This window comes from Eleginops maclovinus, chromosome 12, assembly GCF_036324505.1.
Source record: "Eleginops maclovinus isolate JMC-PN-2008 ecotype Puerto Natales chromosome 12, JC_Emac_rtc_rv5, whole genome shotgun sequence".
NCBI classification, from domain to species: Eukaryota; Metazoa; Chordata; class Actinopteri; order Perciformes; family Eleginopidae; genus Eleginops; species Eleginops maclovinus.
In genome coordinates, this window is record NC_086360.1 from 16,156,285 (window position 1) to 16,181,914 (window position 25,630).

General features: G+C 40.1%; 1 protein-coding gene across 2 annotated transcripts in view; it reads right to left on the minus strand.

Annotated features, from left to right (window-relative positions):
• agtpbp1 (ATP/GTP binding carboxypeptidase 1) overlaps nucleotides 1–25,630 on the minus strand; it is a 27,523-nt gene continuing 1,893 nt past the window's right edge. Inside the window, exons 3-26 of one of the 2 annotated variants that reach the window (XM_063897466.1) lie at nucleotides 24,298–24,428; nucleotides 18,843–18,910; nucleotides 18,349–18,412; nucleotides 17,868–18,014; nucleotides 17,365–17,496; nucleotides 17,160–17,253; nucleotides 16,953–16,990; nucleotides 16,453–16,661; nucleotides 16,169–16,346; nucleotides 14,896–14,993; nucleotides 14,093–14,209; nucleotides 12,883–13,664; nucleotides 12,437–12,520; nucleotides 12,224–12,313; nucleotides 11,869–12,017; nucleotides 11,559–11,646; nucleotides 10,754–10,898; nucleotides 10,113–10,263; nucleotides 8,980–9,160; nucleotides 8,673–8,802; nucleotides 7,845–7,976; nucleotides 7,147–7,323; nucleotides 5,624–5,775; nucleotides 1–2,259 (exon numbers count right to left, since the gene is read on the minus strand). In XM_063897466.1, the coding sequence (XP_063753536.1) occupies nucleotides 2,082–2,259; nucleotides 5,624–5,775; nucleotides 7,147–7,323; nucleotides 7,845–7,976; nucleotides 8,673–8,802; nucleotides 8,980–9,160; nucleotides 10,113–10,263; nucleotides 10,754–10,898; nucleotides 11,559–11,646; nucleotides 11,869–12,017; nucleotides 12,224–12,313; nucleotides 12,437–12,520; nucleotides 12,883–13,664; nucleotides 14,093–14,209; nucleotides 14,896–14,993; nucleotides 16,169–16,346; nucleotides 16,453–16,661; nucleotides 16,953–16,990; nucleotides 17,160–17,253; nucleotides 17,365–17,496; nucleotides 17,868–18,014; nucleotides 18,349–18,412; nucleotides 18,843–18,910; nucleotides 24,298–24,428 (3,715 nt within the window). In that variant the 3' untranslated portion in view covers nucleotides 1–2,081. Of the gene's footprint in view, nucleotides 2,263–5,623; nucleotides 5,776–7,146; nucleotides 7,324–7,844; nucleotides 7,977–8,672; nucleotides 8,803–8,979; nucleotides 9,161–10,112; nucleotides 10,264–10,753; nucleotides 10,899–11,558; nucleotides 11,647–11,868; nucleotides 12,018–12,223; nucleotides 12,314–12,436; nucleotides 12,521–12,882; nucleotides 13,665–14,092; nucleotides 14,210–14,895; nucleotides 14,994–16,168; nucleotides 16,347–16,452; nucleotides 16,662–16,952; nucleotides 16,991–17,159; nucleotides 17,254–17,364; nucleotides 17,497–17,867; nucleotides 18,015–18,348; nucleotides 18,413–18,842; nucleotides 18,911–24,297; nucleotides 24,429–25,630 lie in introns of both variants that reach the window. The other variant, XM_063897465.1, reaches the window with a different exon arrangement.

A 25,630-nucleotide genomic window follows, 5' to 3' on the forward strand; every position in this document is an offset into this window, starting at 1 on the left:
TTTACCACATTCACATTTTATTTCCCATGTCTTGCCATTTTCTGCATTACAATCAACTTAAAATGAGTCGCTATCACAGCCGGTTTACCTCAAAACAAACACAAAACAAAGATAACCAGACTTACAATTCTGAAGACAAACATAAATAAGCACAGCACACATAATTCAGAGGGACATTTTTCAGTTCATATATCGTTTATACACACAGATGACAAAGACAATGACCTCCCTAGCTATTTAAGTTGTTCATGTTCAGTAAAATCTGAAAGGAAAGGAAGCCAAGAGAAAGAGAAAACAAGGGAATGAAAGAGGTTGAAGTGACTTAGAGAGAGAGAAAGCGATTGGGTAAAGGGAAGGAGGGTGAGAGCGGATAATCAAATAACACACTGTAAGAGCATTAGCTGAGCTGAATAATGGAATAACTTAAAACTCCTACACACAGACACACACACACACTTTCACTCATTCTCACTCACGTACATACAGGTTAACATCCCAGATAACAATTTCTCAATAAATTAGAAAATAAAAACAAGAGGAAATAATAGCCATGCACTCGCTGTACAACAGAAACGTACCTTCTCTCCAAGAACAAATAAAGAAATAATCAAACAAACAAACAAACTACTTTTTTACTCTCAATACAAAGCACCATCTGTTTATATGCATGGGTGTCTCCTCTGCAAATCCACAAATATACATATACATTGGAGGAAAGGATAAAAGGGAAACTAAATTCCAGTATAATTTTAAAACAGCAAAGTATGTGCCAGTTTTGTGCCGGGCTCTGAGAACTTCAAACTAGTGAGGGGACTGAAGTTGAGGTTAGCAAACTGTGACATGTAAAGTGTTTGTTTCTCTTTGTTTTGCGTCTATAGTGTTTATCCAAAGTGCAAAAGGGTTTTTCTGCTCTCTGCAGCTCATGCGTCTTGTTCGCTACTGCTTTGCCTAACATTTTAATACTGTCTATCATTAAAAACAACGAAAACACCAACAGTGCGTGTGTATATTTTACATTCCATCTTCATGTTTTATTATGCTGTACATGAACGAGGACCTCAAACCAGACCTTTGTTACTTAAGTCCTTGGTGTGTTTTATATCTGCATTTACTTTATACTACAAGGTTTGTCTCGATGAAGATGTGAACATTCTACATTTAGTAATATAATAGTTTCAGTTTTGGATAAAGCACAGCAAACAGCACATGTGCGATGGGACCACATGCACTGCAGCCAAAGAGGGCGGAGTTAAAGAGAGGATGAGTGAGGTCACAACTCAAGGTAGATCTGAGAGGCTATTTTTACACAATACACTCAGGATGAAAGAGGATAACCTGCAGCTAAGATAGAGTTGCCTTGTCACCCTATTTAGACAACCACTACCTTGGTTTGTCAGAAAAAAAAGGAAAGGAAGAAGGAGGCGAGCAAGAAAGGACACAAGGGAGTGTCACCAAAAGGAGTAAAAAGTTAAAGTGCAGGGTGAGACTGAAGAAAGGAAGGTAAAGGAATAAGAAGGCAGGTTGGTTGGATCTCTTATCACCATGAGTGTTTGAACCAAACACAGGGTGATGTGTGTGAGGGGGTTTATAAACAGTACATACAGCTCCTGGCTCTGTTACAATACCACAGCCTCGTCAGGTAGCTTTAGTGTAAGGACAGCTGTGAGACATGAGCGAGTGGACAAGGGTTCAAGTTAAGGATCTGTGGTGCCTGCGGTTTGCTGCTTCGGCTAGCTATACGTGAATCTCAGAGGCTATATGGTGTCTGAGGTCAGGGGTTATGGTTCATGGAGGTTATAGTATGACGGTGAAAGGTGAGAACATTCATTGAGCGACAGAGTGGTCTCCAGTGGGCCAGCAAAATGGATCCAACTGGGAAAGGAGCACCTCAATGTAGCCTACATAATATCAGTAGGTGTCTATGTAACAGGGTCAGGTGGTGATCTAAGATATTTATTCACCAGGCAAAATGGGGGTCCTGACTACTTCACCTATAAAATATTTAAGCTCAGCTGAAAATCCAAGCACTGACAGGTTATATGCTAGTATTGCCAGGTGTAAAGGAGATAAACAGCTCAGCATTATTCCCTGTGATTCGTCTCAGAGTCCGACAGCTGCTCCAGGTGATCGGGGTTTTCTGGGATTTCGGTGACATGCTCGATTTCAGGCTCTCCGTCCTCGTCGTTGCTCTCTGCGCTATAGTCTATCGCCTCCAGAAAGGACGGCTCGTCCTCCTCCATCACGTAGGTGGTGGAGCTGCTGCTGGATAACAAAATGAAAGTGTCATTAGCTCTGCAAGTTGTGAACAAGCCTGCCACGGTCAAAGCTCCTCACCTACATCATGTCAGGGCAAGCAGACATTTAGGCCTATAGATATTATACCATGCTAAATGCAGTTTTGTATATAGTATTAGAGAATAAGTGATTGAAGAGCTCTTTTTTTTTTCAACTGAAGAACTCTTATTTTCACGTACATTATATAGTACTGTACTGTATAGAATATATCTGTCGTGTCATTGTCCTTCCCTCTGAGCTGAACTTACTGGAGGAAACTAAAAGCTCTCCGATTTCACGGAGTGAAAAACCCATCTGAAATGACTTTCACGGTCCTTGCAAACGTACTTCTGAGAAACCCACTTCTTGAAATCACTCCTCAAACATAGCACGAGGTGGGCATTCAAACTGTAGGATTATCAATATGCCAGTTCATTTGAATAAACTACTTTTGCTTTAAAATAATGATTTGTTTACTTCAAATAATACAATTGACAGGGAAAGAATACTGATGTGAAGCCTGTGATCTTCAGCTCTGCTCAACAGATTATGTTAATTATCAATTCATCTGCTGAACATTTTCTAAATGAATCCATTAATTTAGTTTATAAAACACAAGTAAATGGATTAGACAATCGTTTCAGCTCTAAAAATGTTTCTTTATCTGACTAACAATCAAGAAGTTATTCATTTTCAAAACACAGACTAGTCACATGTTAAATGTTGATGATCTAGAGAATTGTTCTAGATAAATGACTTAAAAAGTAAATCAATATCCTATATAATAATATCAATCCACTAATAGAGTATTCGTCAACTACAATATTATACATATTCAGATAAATCTTTTTTACAAAATAGAAGCTGGAAACAAAGTGTGCTGTGACTTATGAGGCTGTTTTTTTTCCCTCCTGTGGGTCTTAATGGTTAAATGGTTGCTGGTTCGTTGAGGTTTTAGTGGCTTTAGTGGCTTTTTAATGGTGTTAATGGGCTGAAATGTGATCCCAAGGAGCCAGTCGATCAGGGGGGTTCAGACAATGATCTCCCACCAAGCTGAGCAGTGTGTGAGTGCATCAGAAAGAGACGGAGAAACTGTGCGTCAGTAAATCTACAGTAAGTGTGTGTGTGTGTGTGTGTGTGTGTGTGTGTGTGTGTGTGTGTGTGTGTGTGTGTGTGTCTGTGTCTGTGTCTGTGTGTGTGTGTGTAATGATGTGGATGGACAGAATATTGTCCAAACAGATAATGAGAGTTGTGAGTTAACCATTACAGGCCATTATAGAAATACCAAACCCAATTTCTGCTTGCTTTGTGTTACATTTTCTGTAACTTTAGCCATCTCTACATACAATCCATCATAAACATTTAAACCAAAATTATCTTCATTTGCGTGAGGATAAACTTCGACATCTGCAAACACTTACAGTATATACGTACATCTCTCATGCCTTCCTTAAAGTCAAACAAAAACACACCCATACCCGTAGCCATCCATTTACTCACTCGGAGACACCCAGTTTATTTGCAGACGTCTCCCAAAGGCCACGATATCATTGTTGTGCTGACCTATTAAACGCTAAGTGGTACCATACCAAGCCCCATGCACAAAACCATAAACCTGGGATGAGAGTAACAAATCCCAAGGGTCACACACACACACACACACACACACACACACACACACACACACACACACACACACACACACACACACACACACACACACACACACACACACACACACACACACACACACACACACACACACACACACACACACACACACACACACACACACACACTCTTTTGGAGTCCCTTAATGATCAGACACATGAATGATGAATGAATTTATCAATATTAGAGTAGCGTAGGTTAGCAGGAGAGAGATTTGGAGACAGAGAGAGATGTGAGCATTAAGTGGTTCGGAGCTTAAAGCCATTCTTTCAAACCCACTGCTTTAACAAATCTGTGGAGGAGACAACGCTGACGTTGGAAAATAAAAAAGAAATTTAGATAACCTTGGTGGTCACAGCGTGGGTTTGGCCAAGTTTAATAATTTATCTGTGTGGTGATGAACTCAAGTACAGTTTAATCTGGATGGACCTCACGCTACTGAACAGGGAATTTTAATAGAGTTGATTTGACGAACAGTTCAGCTATGTGGTCATTTAGGAGTTTCAGGGAAACGTTTGCTCATAGTTTTGAGCTATTTCTTAGATCATGGATCAAGATTCTAGAAACTGTAATGCAACTCATGTCTTTCAACAGGTCTGTGTTCACATTTTGATCATTATTTAGGAGCAAAAACATAATGTTCTTATTCATCTTTCTCTCATGTCCTGGGCCATCTTAAGCTCTCTCTAATACCACCAAAATCATACTCAATATTGGTACATCAACATAATATTTAATGACTCTTTTCTAATATTAGCTAGAGCACTTTTTTAACTGTTATAAAGTAAAACAAACATGTAGTTGATCAAGTTTGGATAATCAATGTACTATTTGATAAATAAAACATGTTATTCTATAGCTTAGTGGATGACTTGATGTTATCAGAGCCCAAAACGACAGATATTTGATGAACCACGGGTATGAAAAATGAAAAATATTCTATATTGGTTTGACTGGTGACATTAGTGTTTGTCTATGTTAATGCTGCTGTCCCCTGAAGGCAATGGCATATAAGTGATGAGGAGTTACTCTGCCACTGTTCACTTTAATATATTGCTTTCCTACTTTGTGCTTATATATTCTAACAATGAGCAACTATGCATGAAGGCAGTGTACTCGTTTGAATGTGCATTTAATCCACACGGTATCACCCTGTTTAATGTGGCCTTGAATAGCCTCAACGTGTAGGTGTTATTGGTTGGAAACACAGTGTGGCTGTTTTACGCTCTTTTAGAGAAATAATGACTTTGCTGACAATTATTCATTCCCACTCCCCTCTCTCCAGAGTTGTCATTATACTCATCACACATGATCATTGATAGAATGTCAATGATGCTCACAGGAACAGTGCATAATGCGAGCATTCGCGTGTTTCTTGAGTAGTGCTTCACAGGAGAGCGGAGTGACAGTCACACCGCTGAGTACGAGTGCCAAGAGGAGGGAATGTGTCTGGCATTGAGGAGGGGGATTTGTGCAGATAAAAAGGAAAACAGTCTATAGCCACTTTTTGGCAACACAAGACACTTCCCATCTAAGATATCATGGGGTAGTTACGATGCTGAGAAACAATAAAAGTAACTAAATAACTGGTTCATGAAATCTGTAGTGTTAGCTAGCTTTCTTGTTTCCATGAGACCACATATGGTGTAAATGGTGTTGTGTGTGTGACTGTACTAACCTGACCACCTTAGTCTGCGTCCCCATGATATCGCTCTCTAAATCCAGGAGGTGTTGGTGATTGCGGAGCCCCGTGAGTCTCTTCAGCCTCAGCAGTGCCACGCAGAACTGAGCTCCCATCTCCTCCAGCTCCCTGGTGCCGATCTGAAGACCCTGAACACAACATGTACATGCACATCAGAGACATATACAGACTAGATAGGTGATGGTCATATGTTCAACATGTTAAACTATTGCAGAGAGAAAGCTACAATCATCAAACTTGCAAGTAAAGTTCATGAACTTTTCCAACTTAGACCTTTATATATGCATTTTAAAAGTCCAACAGGGATATACTTTAAATGGCTGCTGGGGTTTTCACAGCTGCTCTGGGGCCTGGGGATGGAGCCATTGTCCATCTTCAAACGGCCCCAATTCTCAATGCTGGAAGGCAGTTTCTGAGCAAACTTTTCATGTTGAAACATGATAATATATTTCATTTGCAGGAAGCACACATTCAAAAGCATATGCACTCACACCTGCAACCCTAACAAAGTCTTCTCAGTGCTGTACAATCATTCAAGTAAATGAATATTCACTGAGGGACACACATACAGAGCTTAACCCTGACTCAACCAACAAAACTTTCATGTTTCCATTCCCCAGAGCGGAGCTAGGAACATCTAAACTTGGCCTGGCCACAGAGATATGCAGCTCCAATTCAGTAGACATTAGTTTCTGCACATCTGGACAAACACTTCTACACACACCACTGGGGGGCTAATCAGTGCCAAAATGGCTTCCCTATACTGCCTCTGAATATGTAACATGTTGATATTGGCCAAATTCAGTAAAAAGGAAATCATTTGGGGTGGAGAGACAGTGAGAGCGAAGAAAGGGAAGTGGAGAGGTCAACGGAAAGCTGGAGAAAAGAAAGAGGGGAGGCAATAGAGTGAGAAAACAGGACTGCAGCTCCACCTGCTGGACGTTTGGAGATGCAGAGGCACCTCCCTCATTTAGGGGGGTAAGCAGAGGTGGAAGTAGTACTTGGAATGTGTACTTAGTAAGATCTGTAAAGTAACTAAAGGTACGAAACAAATGTAGTGGAGGAAAGGTACACGATTTACCTCTGAATTGTAGTGAAGTACAGTACTTGGTACTACTTGGTTACTTTACACCACTGGGGTAAGCTAAACAAAAAACTCTGAAATCTGACACATTAGACAAGAAATTAGTGCACATTATAATGATACCTTTTTGTTAATATTTTGTCAAAAAAGAGAGTTAATGAGCATCTTTTCTCATACTCTGGCTCATTCATTGTTTATAGACAAATAATTAATTGCAACTTAATTTACACAACTTCCAGGTGCCTTGGTGTCCTCTGGGTTGCAACGCGGACCATGAACCGCAGTGTCGAGTGTTGGCTCTCTTGTTCAGCTGGGGAGCTCTGTGGCATGTCATTCCCCAAATCTCTCATTTACTGTCATTTCTCTCTACTGCATCTCTAATAACACCAAAAGTAAAATAAAATAAAATGCTTACCTTGTATTTGCCCTGGTCACAACCACAGAGCGTGCTCTCCATGGTGTAGCTGCGTTGCACTCCTATCTCTCTCCACACAACAACGCGGGCGGTTGACTCTTTGGATCGCTCCACAACAAAACTACAGCTCGCCATGCTGAAGGCCGGGGCGATCTGGGACAGGATCTTAGGAAGGGCCTGAAAAACACATTACACTGTTGAAGTTTGTGGGCATAAAGGGATCAAGGGGCGGATGATAAAGTCATGTTATTGTGAGGACACATAGCTGTGTTCAGTCTGTAGTGAAATGGTATTTCTATTAGCGTAACGCTGAGAGAAAAATATGCTTTTGCAATCCAGCATTTAGTGGCAAACAGAGAAACTGATCTTGACCTGACCAGCTGGTGAAAGGAAATTTAACAAAAAGTTCTACCTCACTGCACAGCAACATTCAAGTTGAACTAGTGAAGTAAAACACATCTGGACGTGTAAATTATATAAGAGCTGTTGTGAAAACACACTAAATAGATAGTATTAAAAACGGTTCTAAAATCTTTTGCTAATTGGGGAAAAAGGAACTGCTGATCAAATACTCCAACAGAAATTATTCTCTGTAAAACTTAGTGTAGGTTATCGCTCGCTGAGTTTGATTTAATTAATATTCAGTGTTGCGAGAACAGGCAACTGAAAAGGAGGGGTGTGTGTGTCTGTGTGTTTACCCTGTATCCAAGGTCCTCTTGTAAGTCACTGGACGTGGCGCTGATATTGGACTGCCAGACGGTCTCCTTCACACTGCAGCCGTACATGAACACATTCTTCTTTCTCGAATGACCGTGGTAGTCACAAAAGACCTGTGCATAGATGCACGCACGCACACATGCACACAAAAATACACAAACACACACACACACACACACACAGGAAATAAAGGAGGAAAGGATTAGGATCAAGATGCATGTGGCAGGGATCCAAATGGGCTTCATCTCCTCCTCTTTTTTTTAACAGCCTGTTCAAATAAACAATACAAATAATGAGTTCCTGAGAAAAATCCTGAGAGATAGTTAAAATTGTGTAAATTAATTCACTGACTGTTCTTTAAATGAACTGTGATATTGTGTTATAATGGCCACAAATGTCAATGGTACTGCAGTGTTACTGCTCATACATCTCAAAAGACTTTTTCTCAGGTCTGTTTTCAGAGGAAGGACAGCGACCTCACCTTGCTTTTTGTCATAAAGTCATCACCCTTTGTACAGTAAACAAATCTCGCAGAAAAGATATATCCTATAATATCAAACATGCTGACACACAGTGTATCGCAAAGGGCAATGAAGGCTGTTGTTTATGTTGTATGCTTTAATGCCTGATTGTGTTGATTTGTTAATGTGTAAGCTAGTAGAGATGCAGCAAAACAAAGAGTGCAGCTAAAACAGGAGAAATGGCGAGGGCTTTAATAATACGTTAAGTGAGGTTCTTTATTCTTCCCAGAGGAAAGATGATGCAGCAAAGCTCAAATGCCCCTGAAAAGAATTAATTGGAGGTCATACCAGTGGTGCCCTCTGTATGTGTGCAAGGTATTGCAGCAGGCTCTTAGTGTGGTAGATGGTGGGGTGGAGCTCAGGGTTGGGATTCTGCCACTGGCGATTCAAATCCTCTCCACTCAGAGAGCAACGATGGCTACAGCAGAAGAGGGGAAGGATAGAGAGTGGAGCAGAGCAGAACAACAGCAGGAGGATCTTTCAGTACAAGGTTTTGTGTGTGTTAATGAAAATAAAGCTGTGGTCAACATGCAACGTGACTTCAGTGTGTATACTTGAAAGCTGTTAATGTGTGTGCGTTTCTGTTTTTACTCACTTTCCATTCACTACTCCATCAGGGTTAAGCATGGGGACGATTTTAAAGATGTAGGACTCTCTCAGACTGCCTGCCAGTGGGCTGCTGCCCATCAGGAACTCCAGTGTGCCCTTCATTACCCAGCTGGCGTTGGTCTCTCCAGGGTGCACTCTGGACGACAGGAAGATCAACGGACGATTCCCTGAAGAGCAAGATAAAGGGAGAAAGAGGAATAAAGAGGGATAAAGAATGAGAGCGCAGTAATGAGAAAAAATAAACTGATTGTTCAATTTAAAGTTTTCACAGCTGAGAAACAGCATCAGTAAACTACAGGGGACAACAAAAACAGTTTGGTAAGCATTGGCATGCTCTGATACCCCAGGGCTCTTCTAATGTATTAATAACAAGCCTTTGTTTTTAATAAAAAGCATTAGAAAAGAAAATGTGTGTAACTTATTAGAGAATATCTCAGAGGGTATTTTGGAAAATGATCTATGAGGCAGGCATTATGCATCACTAAAATGACTAGATTATATTTGTCAGTATGTTACTACAACAGCCATTACAGGTTTAGATATTATGGTGTATTACCAAAGGTTTAAAGCTGCCAGCTTTTACCAGGATATATGACAAAAATACAATTTAAACACTTACGTATATCAGTTTCCATACGGATGGGATGAAAAAGTTGCTGTACATAAAAACTTTCCCATAATAACTCAATGATTTTGAAGCATTTTGTTGTCTTAGGTTTCAGGACTTTCTTTCTTTGCCACGGGTACAATGTCCCACATTGTTCCTGTGGTTTTAGAATTGCATCTTACTGTTCTCTTTTATCCCATCTCCTCTATCTTCTTGTCTTTCCTCCTTCCTTCCTAATAAATGCTTGTGATGTATTGTGCTTTTAGGGGACAACAGCTGGAAATTAGCCATCTTGGCTAAGGCTGCCCAATGAACTGCTTTTGTTACAGTTATAAATGGGGACTGTCCACGAACCATAAACTAATAAACTAAATTATACTAAATCATCCAGGACTTTAATCTATTCAGTGTCTATTTTTCAGATAATGGAAATCCTGAAGCTGAGATTCTTCTGCTCGGGTATGGGGGTGATGGTGAGCAAACAAAAACGACACATTAAGTGTTTTACTTACTGAATTGACAGATGTGATCATTGGAGTTGGACTCTGGCATGGCAGTGATGGTGAGAAGGGGGCAGTTGTTTCCTCCCAAAGTTTCACACAAGACGTCCTGTCTCAGGTAGATATGAGGGGTCCTATAAGCCTCCAGTTTGGACAGGTGCATCTAAGGACAAATTAAAGTTTGTATATTATGCAGACTGACATTATGTATAACTGTCATTTTAGACCCCACCCCTCCTGGGTGTTAAGAACAGATCGAGCATTACTATTGTGTTTTGTATTGTAAGTCACTCTGTATAAAAAGGCAGGGAAATCCAATCATCAAAACTATTCAAATAATGATTGTTCAGTAGTTTGAGAGCACACTAGTTATCTTAGCTCAGCACTGAGGTTATTATAAGTGATACAGCAAGGGAAAACACAACAGTGGACTCCTTTAAGAGGCAGGGGCATCTGTGGTCACACTGGTTTATGAGGCTTAGTAGAAATAATGACTGTACAAGAGATTGATTACATTTGACATTTTTATTGGGGCAAAACTATTACAAGCTAAGTATGTGGTTAGGAGGGGAAGTACAAATGTAAATGGTCTTGGATTTGTGTAAATAATAATGCTCTCTAGTTTACAGCAAACAGTGTTATTATAGTATTACCTTAAGAGTGGAGTACGTATACGGGTAATGGTAGGCGAAGTAGCAGACGTCATCCTTATGGCTGAAGCTTGTGGTGAAGGTCATTGTGTAATAAGACTTTCCTTTCTGACCACCAGCTGCAATGGAACTCCTGGCAAAGTGATTCCTGCAGAAGGAAGTACATTTCGTGAGTAAAGGTTGCACAATATGACACTCAAACTTCTACTCAGTTTAAATTGTTGGAGTTTTATCTCTGTACATTGTATATTTATACTGTATTCTTTATACTTACATTTTCTCTACCTATGTTGATTGTTGCATCCTTATAAAGAGGACAAACACCTCCATGACAGTGTCTCAAAACTTAACTTAAAAGCCTTAAACTGAACATTATAAGCATCATTTAGAGAAAGTTAATGCAAAGCAGTAAATTGTACTGAATTGCATAATACAAGTGTACGTCATAAAATGTATACTAAGTGCATGTAGGATTATACATGCAATAACTTCTAGGTATGCAGTGCAATTTGTGAGGAAAGGGTGTATCACACTTTTCTACCTAAAGGAAGCTTTTCAATGATGTTGCAGAACACTAATAACTCATAATAACGGTGTCAGTGCAGCAAGCAATAAACTAGTCGGGAGTGCTTTATAGCTGCTGTTTATAAAACATGTAAATATACAAGGTACTTATAAACTGCAGCACAGTGGCCGCATTATGTAAAATTGGTATGTTGTATTAAACTAAGCTCTTGCCCCATGCAACTGTAACACTTATTAAAAAGGTAGTTTCTGCCTTTCCACTTTTCCCTTAGAGTGCACCTACTTGTAGTAACAGATGTCTGTTCCTGTCCTGACCCAGCAAGGCTTGCCGCTGATCGCCTCCTGCACAGAGTACATCAGCGCCTGCATGCCTGCACACACACACACACACAGTGAAACAAACGCACGCACACACGTATTAGTTTTAAATGAATGTGTACTGTGTCCTTTTTAAGCAATGATATGGATGCTAGGTCAAAAGGTCAATTCAATACAGTCTTATTTAATACAATTTTCAGGGAAAATAATATTCTGCCAGAGGATGGAGGATAACATACTAAATACAATGTTTTACATGTTGTTGTGTATCTCACCATAGTTGAACTGGCTGTTGGACTTCTCAGAGTTGATAATGTTGAAGCGGTAGGTGGCCCCAACACGCATGCCACTCACCTCAAAGTAGAACCACTGGTGGTAGTGATTACTGTTGATGTCTGAATTCAGCACAAGGTCATACTCATATCTGGAAAAACACACCGTGTAAATGTGGAGCCAAACACCATCATTACAAACAATACTAACGTTTCTTATTGCAGTTGAGATAAGAGGCAGGTTAAATATCATAAACGTTGACCAAAGCTTGATGATATAAAAAGGTGACTTAAATTAAACTGCAATGTGGATTTCTAGCTCCTTCCTATTTAACTGATTTATTAAATAAATACTTACTTCCTGATTTGAACTGCCTTCCTGAGGTTGCCAGACTCAAACTGAGAGTTGAACTTCAGTGATTCCCCATCATCTTCAACCACAGGACAACTGAACACAACAAAAGGGGGGTAACAGATTGAGGTAATCCGTTTGTGAATGTCGTAGTATTCAAGTATTAGACTGCAAAACATGCAATACTTTAAGTTATCAGACTGTGTAAGAGGAACTCACCTGGGAATGTCTAGGTCATAAACTACTTTATCCACAATATCATTGGGGTGAATTAACCTCTCAATGTCCTGGAATATTTTAGACCTGAAGGATAACACCCAAAAAACAATTAATGGTTAATACAATGGAATCACAAATATGTTTTGCATAAATATATACTGTTTATTTTAAAGGATAAATAAGCTGTAAGAAATGCCTTTACCCACAACCATGACCTTAAAGACACAGCAAAGTTAGAAGTTTAAACTGTAGCTCACATTCAGTAAGTATTAGAAATATAAACACTTGGTAGTTCTAGTAAATCTGTGTGGCAGGAAAACACAATAGTACACTGTAGTTCCAGTTTTCTACTGATTGCATTGTTTCTGATTGAATACTTACGTTTTTTATTATCTGTATGCCTTTTTAAGTTTAGTTGCTAAATGATTCTCAGAATAGGGTCTCACCTCTGAACGCCATAAACTCTCTCTTGAAGGGGTTCCCTAAATGTTGGGGGTACATGTCCGAAGTAGTCTGGGTAAGCCACTTCTGCATACTTGGGTACGGAGTGTGTGCCCTTCACCATCTCCACGTAAAGGTCAGGGTCGTGCAGCGGGAGCAGCAGCGCCGTGTCTGGCACCTCCAAAACGGCTCCTTCCCCACACTCATCCTCGGCACCCTCTGAGCCACAATCTGAACCCAAGTTACTGCCGCTGCCTCCTCCCACACGACGGGTAGCAATACCACCCAAGAGCAGAGGAGACTGAATGTGTCTCGTGGCATTGACTGGGGATCCGTCTTGTTTGATTCCCCTTCCTCCATCTTCTCCTGAGTTCAGGGCCCCTTCCTGTTCTAGAGAGACACACTCAAACACATTTGCTAGGTCTTGATCTATCGTCTGCCCTTGAGATGGAGGCCTGGCGAGGGAGGGCAATGTTGTACGTGTGTCGGGGGAAGGAATGTGGGCCTCCTCTTTTTTGTCTTGGTCCTTGGTGAGGTGGATGGTGTCCAGTTGTAGAGGTGTAAGAGGAGCAGGGGGAGCAGGTGTGGGAGCTGAAGGAGACGGCAGGGGGTGCTGTCCTTTGGTTGGGTTGCAATCCTCCTGAAAGCTCAATGTGTGGGCGTGCTTTGGGGACAGGGCTTGAGCTGTGGGCACTATGATTGGCCGAGAGGATCGAGTTGAGGCTGACGATGAGGAGAAAGATGATGATGTGGTAGAGGCACTCTTTGAGGATTCAAAGTTGTAACCCTGCAGGAATAAGATGTGGCAATCAGTAATAAAATGTGGTAGAGACCTCATACTCAACCCGTTAAAAAGTCATTTTAATTAATCAAACACTTACATATCAATACACCAATTAATCTTTAATTCATGTGGTACAGCTGCGGAAAAAATTAAGAAACCACTTCAGCATTATCCTTTTCTCTTGTTTTATTATTTATAGATATGTCTTTGAGTTAAATTATTATTATTTAGTTATTGTATTCTATAAACTACTGACAACATTTCTCTGTGTTGGAATTCAACAGACACTGGAATGGCTGCCATACATGTAGAGGTAAAGATTTAAGAAAAATTTGAGTGGTCTCTCGATTTTTTCCGGGGCTGTATAACTGGATGTTTTGTTCTTTCTTTCGTACTAAAAAGTTTTCTAAACATAGTCACAAAGGACTGACCTGAAAGTCTTCAGAAAGCTCCAGGAAGAACCTCTGATAGACCCTCAACTCCTCGAATGGACGGCCAGGGTTTTTTTTGGGATGCAGCTTGTTGAGGTCGGTCTCTATGTCATCATTCTGGAGACAAGACAAAAGGGATCAAACACACATCTCAATGGCTGTATTTGGGCTATTGCTCAAGTCTATTGTTATGAATATGAGAAGGAGAAAGAAGAGGAGGGGGGGGACAGTAAATTAAAAAATAAAAGTGACACAAAACCTTGGCTCTAATGTTTAATTTCAGGGGGATTTTATACTGCTTGGAAATGTTCAGTACCTCGCTGGAAAGCTAACTCACTCATAAAGGAGCGGAACAATATTTTAATTAAATCAGTAGATGTAAATACCAGATATCAGAATTGGGAGACATGTGATATGAGAGTGTTAGAAACTCTCTGGTCTATGACTGCCCCCTGCTGGAGGTGTGTCAGAAAAAACTCCCATTTCTAAAAGTTTTATCATTAATAAAAAACAGATATCAATAACAGTATGCTAATGTATAACACAAACAATGTATAGATTCCCATTGTTTAGCCAATTAGGGCAGATGATAATAATACAAAAAGAAAATCATCCTTTGTGAAGTTCAATCATGATGCGAAGGGCTATAAAACGTTATTGATGTAATTGACTTAGGACTCATCTATGCAGTGTCTCTAAAACACTCCTTGCATACGGCGAACATTCATTCAACAATTTGAACAGTGCTACACATAATGTTGGTATGTGAAATATTGTGTGTGCATGCGATAGCTGAATATTACCGCAGTGCACGGATCCTTCTCATCTTCTTCATTTTCAGTATCGTTCTCTGTATCCGCGTCTGTCTCTTCGTTATCACTTTCATCCACCACATCATCCACTGGAACACACACACGCACACAAACAGACAGTATGACAGTAGTGACTTTTCCTAAATCAAACGTTTTACTTTCTTTTGCCAAAGCCAGGAGCTCATAATTTATCAGACGGGAAACTAAAGTGATTTGGGGCACTGCGTTGAATTACAGAGAAAATGTTAACAGAAAAATGTGAGCAGCCATGATTCAGAGATGAGTGAGGGATTTAAAAGACAGAGGAATTTTGAGAATATTTTTTCAAAAAGAACAAGTTGGTGACCACAAGTTAATGAAAGGCAAGCAGCTTGTTCTGTGACACTGTTCTCCATATAGTAGTTGAACAACTGACATCATAGACATGTTTTTGACAATATAGGAGTCATCACAACTATGTGGTATATGTCATTATTTCATGGAGTTCCTTGATTTTAACTAACATCATCAAGGAGATTCAATTAAGTATAGCGCTACACGAAAAGTAATATTTTGATAGAACATGTTTTGAGAATACATTAAAGGGAAGAGGCTAAAGTGTTTCATCAGACACCCTATGGACGCAACAAGGAGGCGTATTAGTTGAGGAGAGCGCAAGTACATAAGTCTACTGGTGAGCAAGCAAGCAAAAAAAGTGCACTAGGAATCTCTATTTCATGTTTATTACTAACACATGTCATGTGTTAGTTTAATGAAGTTATGAGTGAAGTAAATGAGTAGGCAGCAGTGAGTGAGTCTATGTATTCTGAGGATGGAGATGTTTCTTACGTACGTCTTACCCTTCTTTAAGGGCCTGTCGTAGAGCTGAAGAATTTTTCTTCCTGTAAGGCATATTGTGTGCAGCAGTATTGCCATTAACCAGTCATGCTGCTTAGGGACGTAATCATTGTTTGTGTGCGAGTGTTCGTTTTATTATGTACAACTGAATCTAGGAGACCTAACAACAATAAATAAGTCTAAGTGTCTGTTCTGCATTAAAAAAAACAAAGAAAGGGGTGCACAAACACTATGTTGGGACACTCTAGTGATGTGTGTGTGTGTGTGTGTGTGTGTGTGTGTGTGTGTGTGTGTGTGTGTGTGTGTGTGTGTGTGTGTGTGTGTGTGTGTGTGTGTGTGTGTGTGTGTGTGTGTGTGTGTGTGTGCGTGTGTGTGAGTGAGTGAGAGTGAGAGTGAGAGTCTGAGTGTGAGTGTGTGTGTTTCTCACCCCCAGGTGGCTGGCTGTAGAGCTGCGCCACAGGCCCTGCAGCAGGTACATGTGGCAGCTGGTAGTGGAAGGCCGACTTGATGGTGGGCAGAGGCAGACGGTTCTTAGGAAAACACTTTCTCATGATGAGACTTGAAGTGTTGACAAGTGGATCCAGAGTCCGCACCGGGAGACACTCCTTGAAATAGAACCACACAGAAAGTAGATTAGTGTGAGTGTTTATGCAGAACATATGTGCTGAATGCTGTTATTGTTTGCCATGCGTATGTTGCTTTCTAACTCACAGTGGATGAATTGTAGAGGATCCGCATGCCATCAGCGTCAATGAAGGCTTTCCTGCCGAGCTTGATGTTGGTGATGTTCCTGAGGCAGACCAGGAGCCCTTTGCGAATCAGCATGTGGCGATGCCGTGTGTCATTGCGATGCCAGTCCTGGTACAGAGCGAGCAAGGCAGGCACATGTCCACCATCCACTGCACGGCGAGCATTTGTTTCTGCAAGGGAGAGGGACATAAGAAAGCAGGGATGATTTTTACTTTGCGACTATGGGATGGGATGAACAGAAGCATGGGATATGTAAAAAGGGCTAATATGAAGGTAAGGTTACTTACAATCCAGTTTGAATGATAACTAAGCGTGTTTGTGTCAGTGAGAACAGCGTATCAGTCAAGGACAGGCAAAGCATTCAAGAACATTGTGTGTGATTGTCAGAAGAAGAAATACTTTATGGAAGTTGCAGCTCACTAAACGAGTCTAAAGACAATGTTACAAAGCAAGTTACTCACTGGATTTCAGCAGTGCTCCCAGTGCGTCCAGAGCTACCCTGTGGGTTTAGAAACAATGCAAATGTGTTACATGGTATGCTTAGAAGCTCAGTGAAGGATTAAACATTGTTAAAATCTCTGAAGGGAGAAAAGGAGAGGTAGTGGATGTGACAGTTTGTTTGACCACAAAGCATTCATGATGGCTCATTAAAGCAATCGATGGCTTACTTAAGCAGGCTGGTGTTCTTCTTGCTGTATGGCGCCGCAATTTTGAACATGAGCTCCACCACTCCATTCTTGCCCAAAGAAATAGCATTCACCGCTTTAAAAGAGCAATACATGAATAGATATCAGACAAAGCAGAAATGGATGCCGCCTGCACATTAACCGTATACAGGGAAAATGAACAAGTGTCAAGTTTAGAAGTACTTACAGTTGGAGGAGTAAACCCTGAGAACCTGCAGGCAGGGCAGAAGCAGTTTGGTGTTCTGTAGGTTCTGTTTCGTTAGGTTGACCGTTACGTTCAGCGCACCGCTCAGACGCGCTTTCACTCCGAATTTTCTGTCTGAAGACATGTTCATGCAGAGAATACGTCACTAATTTTCAGTGTTTTTGGCTGGTTCAACCCTATTTTATTGATCTACAGGTGGCAGTAACATGCAATTGTCCTGCAAAGAAGAACACTGCATCTCAAATATTATAAATATTTTATGAGCCAGAAAACGCTCCTCAATAGACATTGTGTTTCCTTTAGCAGTTTAGATCATAAACATACGTAGCTTTTATTTGTTTGAAGTAATGTTAACAGGGCATCTTTGATAGCACAGGCCAGACTGACATAGGTGACATTTTGGACATATAAGAAAGTCAAATGACGAGAACAGAGACAAAAGCAAACGTTTATGCGTTTGTGTTAAACCGGGACATTCGTCATACCTTTTGATCCAACCTTGGCGAGCAGTGAGTGAAGCTGCAGCATGAGATCTTCACTGGGAGGCAGCTCTTTACTGGCAGTGATCAAAATCTGGAATAATATTCCTGTTCCTCCTTTAGACACAAATACTGCCACCCGGCGACCTCTGCCTATAGACAAAAACAGCATTAGATGTGATAAAACATAATTCACCATGGAAATATGCAGTGAAAATCCTGGTAAGCACAAACCTTAAAACATTATTGATCCCAGCTGAATTCACAAGTTAGTATCACTTTACCATGTATTAGAGTGTTATGTGAATTATGCCTTATAGAACAGATTTACTACTAGTCAGAGTTGTGAGAGGAAAATTGGAAAGGACAGTTAAATTGCCCTCACTTATTATCCAGCAAGGAAGTTAATGTTGTAATTAGCTCTAAAAATCAGGGCATGAACTGCTCAGCAATTTTGCAGGGGAAAAAAAGGGAAAACTCTACTTACCCACAGTCAGCAGCTCACTGAGTATGTACAAGATGTTCAGAGTGGTTGGGACGTCCCTGGTGTTCTGCCAGAGCCACATACATTACACACGTTAAAAAAAAACATACAGATGTATATATAGTGAATTTAACAAATGGGCCTTTGATGTGTCATCTGTAGCGTAGTTTCCTAGAACTGTTTATATAATACCATGGATGCTTCGTATGTCCCTGCGTGACAAAAAACTCTTGAGCTTATTCTGGAAAATCTCACATTGTAGATGTCTACTAGGTTTGAAAAGGATTCCTGAAAGGGAGGGAAAGACATCTTCCTATAGCTGATATGTTTTCTCATACAGTTGATTTGTTTTCTTTAGTTAGTTTAGCTTAGCATAAACAATGATAAGTCTTTAATATTTACATTTTATAGGAAACCAATCCATCCAACAACTGAGTACGCTTAGTGTTGTCATATTGTGAGCAGCAGTCTCCTGTTGTGTTGATGAGTGAGCTTACCTCCAGTGAAGCCAGGATGACCTCCATGCCACTGGAGCCTTTGGACATCACCTCTTTTCCGCTCTTCTCTGCAAAGACACAACAAATCAAAAGGATCAGATATTGAAGATAAACAGTTGTGCTTTGTGCTGTCCAAGCAATATGAGGATTGTTTTTCCAACTACAGTAGCTTGTCCTGTCAATGTTGGTTGGGCCATAAAGGCAAGTCACAACATCACAGTGGATTATCCTGGAATGTGTCAAGACCACTGCTTCATTGCACAATAAATAGATCATTGTTCTTGAAATGTTACCTTGTGTCAAACATGTCCTTCTTCACACAAGCTTTAACCTTTAGAAACTATCCCACTGAAAAACATGTGAAAATACTTGATTGTGCTGTAATTCCTACTTCAACCCTTTCAATCCCCCGTACAGCTGCCCAGTAATTTATGAGCTGACAGATTCCAGTCTTCTTTGAAGAGACCTCAGTGATTGGGCCAGCTGTTTTGAAACAAATGCAAACTCCAAACAAAAACACATGAGGGAGAGTAAACAACAGATACTGGGCAGAAGTCCTTCAACCTGAAATGGCCCTTAGTTCCTTTTGTAGCACCTTTTTGAAACCAGTATAAACTTTTTAAAGAGGATTACGTTTACATAGAATAATAAGATACAGTACAAGAAATAATCTGTTTCATGTTAAAAAGGTCTTCTTTTTTGTCTAGAGTTGGCAAGTTAAACAATTGGATTTTATTAACGGGACAAATTACCCTGCAGAATACACAGGTATTTTTCGTCTTCAGCTCTGATCGCCTGGTTTGACATGGAAATGTTCCCCCTTTTATGGTCTAACGCTATGACATGTGTTGAAGATTATAAACAATAAATCCAATCAACACAGATTTCGAATGAATGAGTTAATCTGCTTTCCTCAAAGAGACTCCATTGTCAGCAAAGACACAAAACAAAACTCTACAAAACCGTCTTTGTTGCAACAAACAGCAACTCTAGAGATAAAGCCTGTTGATGATCCTTCACACGTGAGGGGTTCATGTATCTGGAATTACCCGCAGCGGGTAAATATGGCAATGATGTCAATGACGCAGCTTTTATGATTGATGATAAACTCTGCACTTGTACAACTTCAGTATGTGTGTCTCTGAGCGCACACACACACAAGCACGCACGCACGCAGCTCTGTGCCATAGAGAGTAATGACCTCTTAAAACATTTGTCAAGCCAGACTTTTTAGAGCTCTCCAAAACAACCTGGCCTTTCAACACTAATCCTTAAAAATCTAAAACAAACATACAGACACCGGACATCATTTTCTCTTGTTTTATTAGTTATAGGTTTGTCTTTGAGTTAAATGATTGTTTTATTATTATTGCATTCTATAAAGTACTGACAGTTTTTCTCTATGTTGAAATTCAACAAAAACTGGAATGGCTATCTGAAATATAGAGATAAAGATTTAAGAAAAATTTGGAGTGGTCCCTTAATTTTTCCGGAGCTTTAGAATAATCAAAGAAAAATAATAAACAATTATAAATTAAGATTTGTTCATATCTATCCATTTTTTAATTCCAATGATTTGAGTAAAGCAGATTGACAGCTTACTGTGATCTTTTATTTCCAGTGATCATAGATATAAATCAGCTATGGCTGCTTAAAGTAGATTAGAATAGATGGTTATTGTTATCTCACCTGGCCTGAAGAAAGTGTAATATTTGGAATAGAAATGCCTTCGTAGATAGTGCTTCTTTTTTATTCATTTGATCAGAAACACCTGAATGATGTATTTCCTTCTTAATTTTACCTGGTGGCTCTGGGGAAACTGCAGATTGATAGCGTCTCCTGCTGTAGCGGTACTCCATTTTAATGATCTTAAAACCTTTGGCAAAAAAAAATGTCCTGTTTTCCAAAATCCCAGGTGCACTGGCTCAAAAGTCTTAAAAGTTTCACAGGTCTCCTGTGAGTCTTACTGTCCAAGTTTGATGGGCTACATGAAGTGTAAATGCCCTTTGGAACATATTTGGTACTTCAATATCCCTGTAAGGCTAGAAGCAAAGTGCACCACTCTCAATCCTCCAGCTTTTTGACAACGTATGATGCCAACACACTACGCAAAGGGTCAGGACATCACGAACTTAGTAAGCAGAAACCTTCCCTTGCATGACACCAGAAACTAAATCACCAGCTGCTCCTATAGAAAAACCCGACAACTGTATAGGATACCTCTCCTCACCCGTCCTCTCCTCTTTCTCTTGCCTCACCCCTTCCTCCTAATCAGCAATGTGAGGAAGGGGAAAGCTGCCATGCTCTCGAATAAAAACAGACACTGAATTTCTGAAAAAAGTGCTGCCTCTTAGACTACAGTAATTCTCTATTAAACCACACCAGATTTACGATGGTCTCTGAAGCGAATTGTTTAAAGTATTTATATTTTCATAGATCTGTTTATCTCAAGACTGTCTGCTAAGCTCCAAAAACTATGAACATGAGACAAGAGTACAGCAAAGCCGGTCTTAGGGTGTATAGTTACCGTGAACCGGGTCAGACCCCTGATCAATGCCATGCTCATACACATTTCAAGTTGAGGCTGCAGGCAGGGTGAGACAGACAGCCAAGCAGCAGATGTGAGAGGGACAGCTGATATATCAGGAATAACAGCGTCACAGACAGAAGCCTTTCCACTGAGCCTATCCGTCGTGACGGGTTATGGGAGGAATGAATAAATTATGCAGGGAGGAGGTGAAGAGTAAAGAAGTACAAAAATGCAAAGAATGTCAGCATGCTTAAAGCTTCAGGTTAACAACTGGATTTTATTAATCAGGTGATGATTCAGCACACACACTTTCAGATTCACACAAAAGGCTCCACCTTACTTAAAAGTATTATGATTAAATTGCACTTGCTTAAGAAACTTATGAAGGCCATAAATATAGAGTTTTTATTTAAGTATTATTCTAATAATAATAATGTAAATAGTTTAAATCTGTAGTATTGTGGTCGAGTTTTCTTAATATTTCAAAACACTTCTTTAAAAAAAAAGTATTTAATGTTTTCATTTTTGATACATCTCTCAACAGTTGATTTTTTAAAAAATGTTTTGCTGAGAACATTTTTGGTTAAAAAAATGTCCCAAAAGTAGTACAAAATGCATTTACAATTTCCAAAAGCACAAGATAAACAACTGTGTGAAAGTTTAACCGACATTACATGTATAATAATGTAAAACCATAATGTAAAACTGAGGGAAAAACAAATCATCCTCACATCTGAAAAGTTGCAACAGAGAATGTTTGGCATCTTTGCTGGATAGATAACATATTGTTTACAAGTATCACAACTATTTTTGGCATTAATTAGCTAAGTGTTAAAGCACAGGAGCAATGATGCATGCATCAGAGATTTCTATTACTCCTAGGCTTTGGAGTGTCAGAGAGGCCCCCTGCTAACAGAGACAAACTCATGTTTCAGTTTTGTTCAACAGCAGTGTGGCTCAATGCCTTCTTCTGCTGTCAGATCTTCTTCTCTGCTCTCCTTTTGAAGGAGTAATCAGAGAGCCATGTCTGAAGACACTGTATCAATGGATCCACACTTCCATACTAAGTGATAAGTTAGACTACCCCTAACTCATCTCTACTTAAACACAGCAGCTTCATTTTTGTTTTTTTGCAATACATATATTTTTAATGAATTAATCAACTCAACCTGACTTGCTGAACTTAGCATCAATTTGAAGAGAACCGAGTTTATACATCAGAGTCAGTTCACAGGTGCTGAGGAGTGCTACTGTATGAGCTTTAATGTGTATAAAGCCATGTGTGGCTCTGCAGGTAACTCTGCAAAATCTGATAGATGACCTCAACTGAGTAAGTCAACATTAGCTACTAGCATCATCCAACGAAACCTCTGACTCCAACTGTGATCGCTGAAGTAACATTGTTGTAATGTAGGCACCAGGTTGTGAAAAGGAGGAAGAGTGTGTGGAATAAATGTGACGGTCCCTCTCCTCTGTGTGCTGGGCTGTTGCTTTGCTTTTCTCTCTCCAGGACCAGGTGGAAGGTAATCAGCGTCATGGGACACACGAGCTGGAGCCGGTCCTCTGGGACTGATCTCAGCTCACACACTGTGTTGTGGTTTAGATATTTATTTTCCTTCTTTTTTACAGCACAATAGCCATGCAGCAAATTATCACTAATCCACTCTGCATTTTTACTCACTATTTTGTAGTCAATACGTGAGAATAATCAATATATTGAATGTTACTATGTGCTTCATTATCATTTGCCTAGCTAAAGAAGTGTTGCGCAATATGTTATTTGGTTACGCCTCTCTCTCTGAGGGCGACTGAAGATCTGATTGGAGCAGCAATGCGTTAAGAGGCGTGGACACACCTAATACGCAGACAAGAGGCCGATACCCCCCGCCAACCAATGGGAGAAAACTACACCTCCATGCGGGAGGGTACAAAAACATGATTTTAAACAAGACCACAGGGTTATTTTTGTGGATCTGTGAGGCAGAGGAACTACTTAAATGTGGTCTGTGGAACAGAGAAATAGGAAGGGACCTCGGCCGACTTCCTTCGTAGAAATAAACGCTGTTAACTTGACCATCCTGGATTATTTTTGGCTACTCCTCACAAAACATTGCTTTATTAGTTGTTTGACCTATGTGTTCCCTGTTTTTATCCCAGTTTAAGGAAGGCTGCTATTCTGGAGGGGAGAGGCTCCTGTATGTAGAATAGATAGATAGAATCGGAGGATGAAACCCTCTTTATTAGTCACATACATGCACACAGCAGAGCACACACAGTGAAATTGGTCCTCTGCATTTAACCCATCCTAGTACTAGGAGCAGTGGGCAGCTATCGTGCAGCGCCCGGGGAGCAATGGGGAGGGGGGGATTGGAGGTGTCCGGTGCCTTGCTCCTAGGAGGTGAACTGGGACCTCTCCAAGTAGCAGTCCAGTCCAGTTCCCAGTCCAAGCCCCTACTGACTGAGCCACTGCTGAACGTATGTGTGACCTTTCATCATATTCAATATTGTCTGATAAAAATTAGAGTAATTGTTTTAGAAAACACACTTTCCGTAAAACCTATTACAATACTGGCAAAAGGTATTGCCAACAATACGATCAAAGTCATATACTGTGGTTCATTACATCAGCACAAACCAAGAGGTGGCAGCACTGTTCATGTTATCACACTTAGCTTGAGATAACAACAATATTCACATACCACATGTCTCTGAACACATACATAAATACAGGGAAATTGCTTGAATTAGTCTTCCTTTTGAAACAGTTTGAGTTCAGTGCATTGCATGTTGTGTGTGTGTGTGTGTGTGTGTGTGTGTGTGTGTGTGTGTGTGTGTGTGTGTGTGTGTGTGTGTGTGTGTGTGTGTGTGTGTGTGTGTGTGTGTGTGTGTGTGTGTGTGTGTGTGTGTGTGTGTGTGCGCTCTCACCCTGCGTCTGTACGAGATGAAATATCTTTGCAGTGACCTGTCTTGCTGTTTCGACATCTCTCACCATGGTCTCTCCATTCATCCTCTCCAGTTGGCCCAGGAGCATCAGTACCCTGGAGTTACTGGGAACGCTGGAAACATGCACGCACACAAACAACACATCTTTACTTTTTGGAGAACTACATGCAACATGAACACTTAATACATAAATCCATTCCATTATAGGCTTTTGGTGAAGGAAAAATGAAGAAAAAAAGTATTTATATATATTGCATATTCAAGTCCATCTGGAAAGGACTGAGGTCAGTATAAGCTTCAAAGTGTGGTGTGTTATATGGATGCATTTACAAAGTGGGTGCTTTAATACATAAGCATGTAGAAATCTAAAGTAGAAATCTGTTACGATTTTCTGCTTCATGTCTGGGATTAAAGGGATTAGAATGATGGATCACTTTTAGTTTATCCAGTACCGAGTTACACAGGAGAACACACAGCAGCCCCTCATATGGGCAAATGCCCTTTTATGCCTAAAGTAAGTCAAATATGTCTTGACCAAAATAATAACCAACAGAAATAGCCTTCTTTTTAATAAAGGGCAGTGCTAAATATAAAAACACACCCACTGGCCACTTATGTTTCATAGCCGCTTTATTATCTCTTTTTCATTCATTTCAATAAGGTTGACCATTGAGGCAGTTTGTTAGGGCTTCACTATTTCTGGGAAAATTACCCATCCCCCGGTTATAATCTTAGCTCAGCTGGAAACTCAAGATTAGAGGTCAGCTGTTGGTGCAACAGGAAACATGGGAAAGAGAATCAAAACTGTTATTTTACCCTGTGGAGCAAAGTTTCTCATATATCCTTATAAAGAGAGAGAGAGAGACTGTGTGTGTGTGTGTGTGTGTGTGTGTGTGTGTGTGTGTGTGTGTGTGTGTGTGTGTTACACCCTACTGTAAAATTGTGAAAAACTGAAAGAATGATGAAAGAAAGTGATTTAGACTACAAAAAAAAAAACCTAGCAAGAGAAATACAGCCTAAATAAACACACTGCAAGTCACATCAGAGAATGCACTATAAAGCTAGAAAACTAACAAATTATAAATATGGAGCAGGAAAACCCCTTAAAGATTTATTGCAAGGTCATTTTGCTGCATTATGAGGAGTGATGTTATTTAAAGTCATCATGACAACACAAATTAAAGGTTCAAACAAGGCCAACTAGTTATCTGCTGTCTTGCACAAGAAACGTTTATTTTGGAGGCACAAAAACAAACAAAACATACAGCATGGACAAACACTTGTGGAGACAGTTACAAAGCTAAATAGTTAAAGA